The sequence below is a fragment of the Hevea brasiliensis genome, chromosome 6, assembly GCF_030052815.1.
Source record: "Hevea brasiliensis isolate MT/VB/25A 57/8 chromosome 6, ASM3005281v1, whole genome shotgun sequence".
Taxonomy (NCBI): Eukaryota; Viridiplantae; Streptophyta; class Magnoliopsida; order Malpighiales; family Euphorbiaceae; genus Hevea; species Hevea brasiliensis.
Window position 1 is genome coordinate 31,846,128 of NC_079498.1, and position 10,250 is coordinate 31,856,377.

General features: G+C 36.3%; 1 protein-coding gene across 1 annotated transcript; it reads left to right on the top strand.

Annotated features, from left to right (window-relative positions):
• The first annotated feature begins 6,850 nt into the window (after positions 1–6,850).
• Positions 6,851–10,019, top strand: LOC110653353 (ras-related protein RABA5e). Its single transcript, XM_021808945.2, has 2 exons — positions 6,851–7,326; positions 9,331–10,019. The coding sequence occupies exons 1-2, from the start codon at positions 6,993–6,995 to the stop codon at positions 9,654–9,656; spliced, it is 660 nt and encodes a 219-aa protein (XP_021664637.1). The 5' UTR covers positions 6,851–6,992; the 3' UTR covers positions 9,657–10,019.
• The last annotated feature ends 231 nt before the right edge of the window (positions 10,020–10,250 follow it).

Sequence of the window (10,250 nt, forward strand, 5' to 3'; positions counted from 1 at the left end):
TGGTCTACGAGGTTCATAAAATGATTTAGAGAAATCATTTATGGTAAGAAAGAGTTCTGATGATATTAAGAGTTGATATCATGTCTCATTGCCAATTAGTGATGAGCCTAGTAAGTCACACACATACACAAGTTATCACCTATTTAAATATGATTTAATTAATTAATTAAAGAGTTTAATTGATTAATTAAATAAGTTTGGTTTGCAATTAAATTGCAAAGTCCCTAGCATGACTTGAAACCAAATCTAGATTATTGGATGTATAGTATAAGTTAAATTTATATTTAAAGTGTTTAAATATGAATTTAATTAATGAGAAATTAATTTATAGAGATTAATTAATTAATTTATATTTGATATAAATTATAAGAAGAAAAATAATTATTTTGGGTTAAGAACTCAAAATTAAGACACAGGGACATTTTGGTCATTTCAAAGTGTGACACATGGCACCATGAGATGGTGACACATGGGATTACACATAAGCTTGCCAAATGTTTTTTAATCATGTAAGATGATGAAAATCAAGATTAAATATAGGTTTGACACTTGGCACAATGTGATTGGGTCGCTTAAACCTAGAGCTAATAAAATGGTGACATGTGGCAATGGTTTAATGTGTTAACCTAGCTATATAAGTATTGTTATGAAAAAGAAAAACAATCAGCAGCCACTCCTCTCCTTTGTCACGCCATTTTGAGGCTCTCCATCTATTCTTCTTCATCTCTCATCAATTGAAAGAGATTAGCCATATAATCTTTAGACCTGAGATAACATAGTTATCTTATATATAGGTAGTTTGAGTTTGATACTGCTTTCATACTTGTACTATGTATGGGTATATGGGCATCTGTTAGCTCCTACTAGTTATATATGGAGATAGGTGTTGATCAAGATGGAATCTGTTCCTCTAAGTAAATAGAGATAAAATCCTATGTTCATTTAATTGTTCTTGATGTTTCAAGTTCCTGGCCAAGATAGATAGATTTATTCAGAAAAGAGTTTCTGATGAGAAAATCTTTTTAATCAAGAACTGGAATTAAAAGAGAACATAATATTCATAGCAAATGGAGTTTGACATAAACCATGACTCCAGCTTGAGTTGGGATTTTATAACAGAGAGATTTTAGTGCATGGTAACATATGATTATAGGTTCATTTAGGGTAAACCTTATTACTAATTGGGCGACCATGGCATGCTATGCTAGGTGTTAACCATGGTCTACGAGGTTCATAAAATGATTTAGAGAAATCATTTATGGTAAGAAAGAGTTCTGATGATATTAAGAGTTGATATCATGTCTCATTGCCAATTAGTGATGAGCCTAGTAAGTCACACACATACACAAGTTATCACCTATTTAAATATGATTTAATTAATTAATTAAAGAGTTTAATTGATTAATTAAATAGGTTTGGTTTGCAATTAAACTGCAAAGTCCCTAGCATGACTTGAAACCAAATCTAGATTATTGGATGTATAGTATAAGTTAAATTTATATTTAAAGTGTTTAAATATGAATTTAATTAATGAGAAATTAATTTATAGAGATTAATTAATTAATTTATATTTGATACAAATTAGAAGAAGAAAAATAATTATTTTGAGTTAAGAACTCAAAATTAAGACACAGGGACATTTTGGTCATTTCAAAGTGTGACACATGACACCATGAGATGGTGACACATGGGATTACACATAAGCTTGTCAAATGTTTTTTAATCATGTAAGATGATGAAAATCAAGATTAAATATAGGTTTGACACTTGGCACAATGTGATTGGGTCACTTAAACCTAGAGCTAATAAAAGGGTGAGATGTGGTAAGGGTTTAATGTGTTAACCTAGCTATATAAGTATTGTTATGAAAAAGAAAAACAATCAGCAGCCACTCCTCTCCTTTGTCACGCCATTTTGAGGCTCTCCATCTATTCTTCTTCATCTCTCATCAATTCAAAGAGATTAGCCATCAATCTCTTGAATTAAGAACACTATAAATTGTTTCTAGTGTCCTATTTACATCTCTAATCTCTTACAAGGCAGAACTTAAATTTCTAATTAATAGAAAAAACTTTAGAAGCTGTTCAAGAGCTGCCATAGGTGTTCTTGGTGTGGACAAGCTAGAGGGACAACATTTGGTGTCATGAAGACAAATCTCAAAGGCACAGACACGCTGCAGTGCATCAAGAGGTTAGTGTAATCGTTCTTGATTTAATCTAGGGTTCTAAAAGTAATCTGATTAATTTTAAAATCTTAAATGGCAAATACAGATCCAAAAACATATTAAAAGAGTTTTAATATGTTGTTTATCATTGAAATCAAATAGATAAAAATAAATCTTGCATGATGCATGTGACCCTAGGTGAAAATTTTTGAATTCAATGGTATAAACTTGTGTTTTTCACGCTTCCGTTCCTTCACTAGCATCAGTCTAAAGGATACGATGTCCTATGCTAGGAATCTTTAGAGGTGGCAGACTTAGAGCCACTTCTTTTAAAGCCTTGACTGCATCTGTTTGTTCCTTCTTCCAAGGTAGAGCAGTCTTTCTAAGCACTTTTGACAGCTGGCTGGTGTGGGCGGCCACATGGGGAATAAACTTCCTGATGTAATATATAATACCAAGAAACTGTTGTATTTGTTTTACTATCAAGTCTTTATCAGGGAACTTCAGTAATTCTTCGGCAATGTGAGGTCCCGGTTGGTATTTTCCATCTTTGAACTTCATTCCAAGGAAGTCGATATTAGTTTGGGCCAATGAGCTCTTCTTCTCTGATAGCATAATCCCATGGGAATCTACTAGATGTTGAAAAGTAGAGAGGAGTTCCTTATAGGCCGTAACATCCTTAGAGAAAAGAAGGATATCATCTATGTAAATAAGAGCACTGCGAAGTATGGGCTCGAATATCCTTGTCATGGCCATTTGGAAAACAGATGGGGCCATTTTGAGACCAAATGGGAGAACTGTCCACTGATATTGGGCCGTAGGAATGCAGAAAGCAATTTTGGGCCTATCAGAGGGGTTAATATCCAGTTGCCAAAACCCATCTTTAAGATCAAATTTTGAGAAGACATGGGCCTCATGGAGTTGGGTGAAAAGGGCCTCAGGTTTAGGCAATGGGAACTTGTCATCTTGAAGGAAATGATTGAGAGGCTTGTAATCAATGACAAGTCTTTTCTTTCCTCTTAATCGTTAAGATCTTTTTTTAACATAAAAGGCCTGGCAAGCCCACTGAGAGGAAGTGGGGTTCTATGAGACCTTATTGGAGAAGCTGTTTGCACTCTTCTTAGGCTAAAGCCAAGTCTGTAGGATTCATTCCCGGGTGTGATGCTTTTGTCCGGTTGATATCCTCATTGAGCTTGAACGGAAGGTTAACAAAGAATTTCGGATTCTTCCACAGAGGGTGGTGATGATGAAAGTATGCATGAGAATCAGCACAGGATCTTAGGAGGAGCTCCTTGTGTTCTTGGAACTCAGCTGAGGCATCAGCCAAAGAGTATAACCTTAGGACAGAGGTGAATGGCTGAAAATTCCTCTTATACTTCAATCCTGTCGGTAGGATCTTTAAATGCTTCGCTTATTGATACAAGTCAAAACCTATCAGCAAATCCTTGTTAGGAAGATCTGACCTGATAACCCTGGTCCAAAGGATACAAGTGGGGAAGAACTGAATCCCAATGGGATGCTTGGTGATAAGGCTAGTTTTGAAAATATTCCCATCCGCTGCCTTGAAGTATTCTGTATGAGGGACCCAGTATTCTGAAGGCAAAATGGCTGGGTTCATCATGCTTTTATGGGCTTCAGTATCAAGGAAACCAATAACATTGATGGATCGTTCATATTTGCTCGGGAGAATGTGAAGTGGGACTAAGGGAATTGGAATAGTGTCTGGGTTGTGAGCTGGATGAGAAGATTGGACTTGTTGGGCTAGGTAAGAAGGATAATGGGCCTCAGAGTCTGACTCCGAGTCTTTTGAGGATAAGGAATGGTCTTGGCCCGAACCAGTATTTGCTCCAAGGAGATGTGAGAAGCCTGCTGAATATGTTGTAAAAGCTTGACAGCCTTGTTAGGGTTTTTGGGGCAATTCTTGGTATAGTGACCTAGATTGCCATAGATGTAGCATCGATCAGACTTCTTTGTACCCGTTCTTTTCTTCCGAAAATACCTGACTGGTCTTTTTCCCTTTTTCTATTTGAAAGGGGGTTTGAATCCAGAAGAATACTTCTTGTAGTGTCCCTTCTTCTTCGGCTTGCATTCACAGTTCTTTTCCTTGCATTTGATGGCAAGGTGGGACTTCTGGCAGACGTTCTTCAAGGCTTTACTGTTGTCAATGATGTCCTTGAATAACTTCTGTTGCTCACACATCTTGTCTAAGCAAGCCAAGGTCATCTGATGGATTTCTCCAATGGTGATGGCATTCATTGCTCTTCTCGTAGCAGCAATACTTCTGTGGAGTTCAGGTTGTAATGCCTCCGGGAGAGAGGCAATGTATGTGTGCCTGAGGTTGACATCATTTTAACCATTCAGTAAATAATAGCGCTGAGCCATGCGCTGGTAATGCCTTTCAATATCTGTTCTCTTTAAAGAGCAGCAACGCATATCAAAGTACTCCTGGCGTAACTGCTTGCTGTACAAAGAGGCATCCTCTAGGAACTCAGCAAAAATAGCATTGACAGCTTGTATAGTATTTAGATGACAAAACTGGGCTTTATGATATTCTCCAATGGAGGCAAACCAGTCTTATAATGTGCCAACAGTTCGGGATATAAATTCTCTAAGAATAGCATGAGAATCAGCACCTTCTCAAAGCATCTGAACATCAAGCCAAGCTTTAAATTCTGCAAGACGGTCTCTCCATTTTGAGGGAGGAACATTGTTCAATGTGAACCATGGGCCTGAGCTGGGCCTGGATTGTTATTGGGTTCCGTGGAAATTAAAATCTAAGATTGGATCATCCTCTGGAATTTCTATATGTGGGTCTTAGGCTTGAGGAGGCCCAGTAGGAAGGCCTGTAGTGCCACTGGTAGAGTTTGTGGTTGGCGAAGGACTCGTTTGGGATGAAGTTGGTGGCGGATCGGCCATGAGCAACGTCGTGATGTCCATTTGTTCATCCTCGCTGTTATCACCACACGAGTCATCTGAAGAGTTGTCTTCTGATTCAGACGGTATAGACATCATATGCTGAGGAGGAGGATTAGGGTACATTTTGTCCTTGCCTTTATCAATCTTCCTATTTGGAGGGTGTGATTCTTCCGAAGAAGATGGGCTCTTTGGTTCATATCTGGCAGGTGTTGGAGTTGATCTGAACAAAGGAGATGGATGGTATGTGGTTGGAGGTGGTTCATATGAGTAATTGAAAGGGCCGAAAGGAGAGTAAGCAGGTTCAGGAGTGGGAAGGAAAGGATTATGAGCCATTTGTGTGGAAAATGGGCTGTAAGAAATAGAAGCCTCTGTTGGCTTATGTAGGTCTGCTTCAACTTGGGCTAACTGTTTTCTTAGCCTTCTGATTTCCTATTCTTTCTGGTTGAACTCCGTGCCAAATCTCCATTGCTGGATTGAGGATCTTAAATCATTGTCAAGCTGGGTATTTTTCCCTTTATACATGTTCTTGGCAAATGCAGTGAAAGAATCGACCTTTTGATCAATCTTTGAGTCAATTCTTTGTAATGTTTTATTCTGGACAGCTGCATTCTTTGTCTTCCAATTCAGAACTTCTTCAGCTTGAGTGATCGGGGTTATCTGACTTCACTATCAACCTTAGTTGAGTGAATGAAAGGTCTGGTAGAGATTTTGGTCTGCTGGTCTGTCTGTTGTGCCAGTGGGGGAAAGTATGCTTCATAAGAGGCAGGAGAGAACATCATACAAGGTTGCACCAATAGTAATGCAGGAAGAGGAGAAGACACTGGTTTAGGAGGAGGTAATATCCTGTTCGGACAAGGCATCAAATTCTCTTTATTCCCGTTCACGGGCCCAAACCCACCACGACTCCACTTGCGCAGACTCTGGGTTCGCCAGGCCCACTCTTAGCGCAGAGCTATTTTTTACGCAGGGGCGAGACTCGAACCCGGGACCGCACGGAACGTTACGAGGCTCTGATACCAGTTGAACCGAAAAGGATATCCTATTCGGACAAGGCACTAAATTCTCTTTATTTCCGTCCACGGACCCAAACTAAGACACTCTAGCTGTAACTGGAAGTCCGCGCCTGTCTTAGGACTTCGTTTGAATTTATAGCAAAAGGTTGACTAATTAAAATTTTCCATTATTATTATTATTTTCTTGTTCAATTTTTCCTAGTGGGATAAAAAAAGAAATAATTCAAAAAATTCGAAACTTGCATAGATGCGGAAGATCTTAAAATGGAAAGTTTAGCACTAATCTTTTTATATTAACAGATTTATTTATGAAATAAAGTAGGATGTGCCATCATTACTATCAAATAATTATGAATTTAATTAAAAAGTTTTAATTTAATAATATTAAAATTATTTATAAAATTAATAAATTACAATAAATTGTAGAAAATAATTTTTAATGAGTGCAACATTACACTTATTAAAATTAATTAATTATATGTATTATTAATTTTATATTAAAAATTATCAATATTATATAAATATGCTACTAATACAAATTAGTAATTCATAGTGATAAATTATTAATTTTATATTAAAAATTATTAATATTATATAAAAAAGTGTAATATTACATTAAAAGTCATTCAATATAATAAAAATTTAATTTTATTTTACCAATAAAAAATGGTAGGAACTATAATAATATCTAGAAAATTTTGCTGTGATAATTTATAAATTAGTAATAAATAAAATTTTATTACAAAGCAAATAATGAAAAAGTTGTCCCCATTATCATCAATCCTCTACGCGCGCAGCGTGTCTCTGCCAGCTTGACTGCACACTGCCTCATCTCGACCTCATCTCCACCTCTCTTTGGGTTTCTCTCTCTCTCTGGAAGGACTAGAGCAGCAAACGCCATGTCGTCGGACGATGAGGGAGGAGAGGAGTACCTTTTCAAGATCGTGATTATTGGGGACTCTGCTGTCGGCAAATCCAATCTCCTGTCTCGGTATGCGCGGAACGAGTTCAATTTGCACTCCAAGGCCACCATAGGTGTGGAATTCCAGACCCAGAGCATGGAAATCGATGGCAAGGAAGTCAAGGCTCAGATTTGGGACACCGCCGGTCAAGAGAGGTTCCGTGCTGTAACTTCTGCTTACTATAGAGGTGCTGTTGGTGCTCTCATTGTGTACGATATTAGCCGCCGCACTACTTTTGATAGCGTTGGTCGTTGGCTTGAGGAGCTCAAGAGTAAGTAAAAACCTTGCCTTTTGTTTTATGAGTACCCATTTAGCTATTATTTTGATTTTTTGCTTGTGGGTTTGGTGGATCGTGTTCTAAGGTTAAGTGGTATTAACTAGTTAGGTGTATTGTTTGAATTATATATCAAATGCTTGATTTGTGGGTTTGTTTTGGGTGGTTAATTTGGATAGTTATAGTAGATCTGAAGTTGAAATGATGTTTTATATGACTTGATTTAGAAGAAAGGAACAGATTTTCCTCTTTTCTAAAAGTTCCAAAACATTTTGTACTGTCTGGCATCGTTGCTTTTTTCTTGTCTTTTGCTTTTGGGTGAAGCATTTGTAGGTAATTCAGAGATTATGCCCTGCATTTATTCTTCAGTTTTGTTTGTTGCATATTTTTAGATGGTATGCATTTTTGTGGGGGAGAGGGGAGTGGCGGGGTGGGGTTGCTATTTTGGTATTTGTTGCATAAGCGGGACATTAATAGATGATTTGAGAATGCATAATCTCATAATAATGGTGGGATTGCATGATCTGTTGGAGGCAAGGATACATTAAATACCAATTGATATATTGATAGATTAAAGTAGCATATTACTGTTTCGATTCTGAATTCGAGTAATATGTTGTTCAGGATCTGGTCAAGATGCCCATTTGCTGGACACACATTACAAAGTTTTATTCTTGTTATATAAATGGAGGTATTGACTGATAGAGACTGTGACTGAGATACCAATATTATCCCTTTTGTTTCATCTGAACTTTCTGTTTTCTTCTAACGGTTACTTTGCGTTTTCAAGATTTGAAAGCTTCTTTTTTATATTTTCTTTTTATTATTTTTTTTTCACTTGCCCCACTTATTGAGATGTCCAATGCTTGGCCATTTCAAACACATTTTTACAACGGTTGGCAGTCCTTAATAGTTTGTTCAATTTCAGCTTGTGTGTTCATTACAAAAGGTCCATGGAATTCATAATATCTTGGCAAGAAATAAAGAAAGTCTAAAGTTCTCATTTCTTAATAATATCTTCAAAATCAATAAATCAGCTATTTTTGCACAAGTCAGAATTCTTTGAACTTGTGATCAATTCAAGAGTGATTAGTTAATCACTTTTTGAATTATGCACAAAACTACGGCAAATGAGCATGTCAGCAACTATTTCCTATTTGAACATCTGGTAACTAAAGAGTTTTGTTGGTGATTAGAAGAATAGTAAGCCTGAAATTTCTTACATTTTGTCTTCAGAAGATAGATTTTTCCAAAGCTTTAAGCCCTTTTGTGCGGCTCTCCAAAGCTTCTAGCCCTTTTGTGCTTCTCTCCAAAGCTTCAAGCCCTTTTGTGTTCCTTCTTCTGTAGGCATTTCTGAGTGGATTATTCCTCTTCCTGCAGTCATCCACTGAACCAAAAAGAAAATATAAAATCCAACAAAGAACAAGGAACTAAATCTATTCATTTTTGTCATATAATACCACATTTGTATTTGTATTTGGTTTAAATCAATAAAAAGAGAATAAACAACCAATTGAAATACTTTGCCTGCACATCTCCAATTTGAATTCTACTCCCACATGGAAAATCTATAAAATGAAATGGCAATAAGTGGTTGGGTTGCAACATTAAAATTGCTAGTCATTTTGACGTGTAAAACAATTTAATCACTTATATAAGAACGCTCTTTCCAAATTTAACTTGGGGTTGTGGGTGTTGTCTGTTATCACCATTTGGTTCATCTCATGTGAACAAGTCTTCTTCTGTGCATGGATTGCCACCCTCTGTTGCCTATGAGAATAAATTTTAGTCTCTATTTAACAAATCAAACTTAGTTTTTCTTTATGAAGTGTCTTTCAGGTTTATGTTAAGATTCATCATCTTCTAGTTATTTTGCAAATTAAGCTTAAAGTTAGTGTTTGGACATCTTCCTTGCTGTTTATGCCTCTATATTTCATACTCACTTTTGAGCTTACTGTTTACATATCTCATGGTTTGAACTTAACTAAAACAATTATGCAGCTCATTCTGATACAACTGTGGCAAGGATGCTGGTTGGGAACAAATGTGATTTAGAGAATATCAGGGATGTCAGTGTTGAGGAAGGCAAAAGCCTTGCAGAAGCCGAAGGATTATTTTTCATGGAGACATCCGCCCTTGATTCAACAAATGTTAAAAAGGCTTTTGAGATTGTTATCCGAGAGATTTATAATAATGTGAGCCGGAAAGTCTTGAACTCAGATACATACAAGGCTGAATTGTCATTGAACAGGGTAACTCTTGTTAATAATGGGACTGACGGATCAAAACAATCTCAAAACTATTTTTCATCTTGTTGCTCCAGGTGACCTCTATTCTTCTCATCTCAAAATGGCATACAAGTTCAGGGCTTTTTCGTGGTTGGTTTGTTGATTTAATTTGGTTGGTTGCTTTGTTCCTTGATGAGTATGTCTCCATGGTTCTTTAATTGAAAAATAAGTTTATATTATAGAGATAAATTATTTAGTGCAATACGAAAAGGGGCAGACATGATTCTGAACAGAATAGAGATGTATCTGTTAATTTATTGTAACTTGTTTTTATGGTGGACCGTTGATAAATGTCTTCAAAATTTTATTATTGTTTCTTTTGATCCTCTCCACCTCTTAGACAGGGCATACTTTTGTTCTCAGTTTTCTGATGTTCTGAATAGTAAGGAAAGATTTTCTTGATATTGCAGTTGTGCGCACATTTGCAGTTGTGAATTTCTCTCCTTTGCATAATCAAATATTTAAAAAATTAATTAAACACTAATAAGTGAGCATTTTTTATGTTGGATAATTTACTATTTGCTCCATGAGATTGGTTGATCTTTCAATTACTTGGTCTAATTTGATTTCATTACTTGGTCTCTCCATCCAAATATGTGCAATTTTTTTTAATCAAATTTTATAGAATGGTAA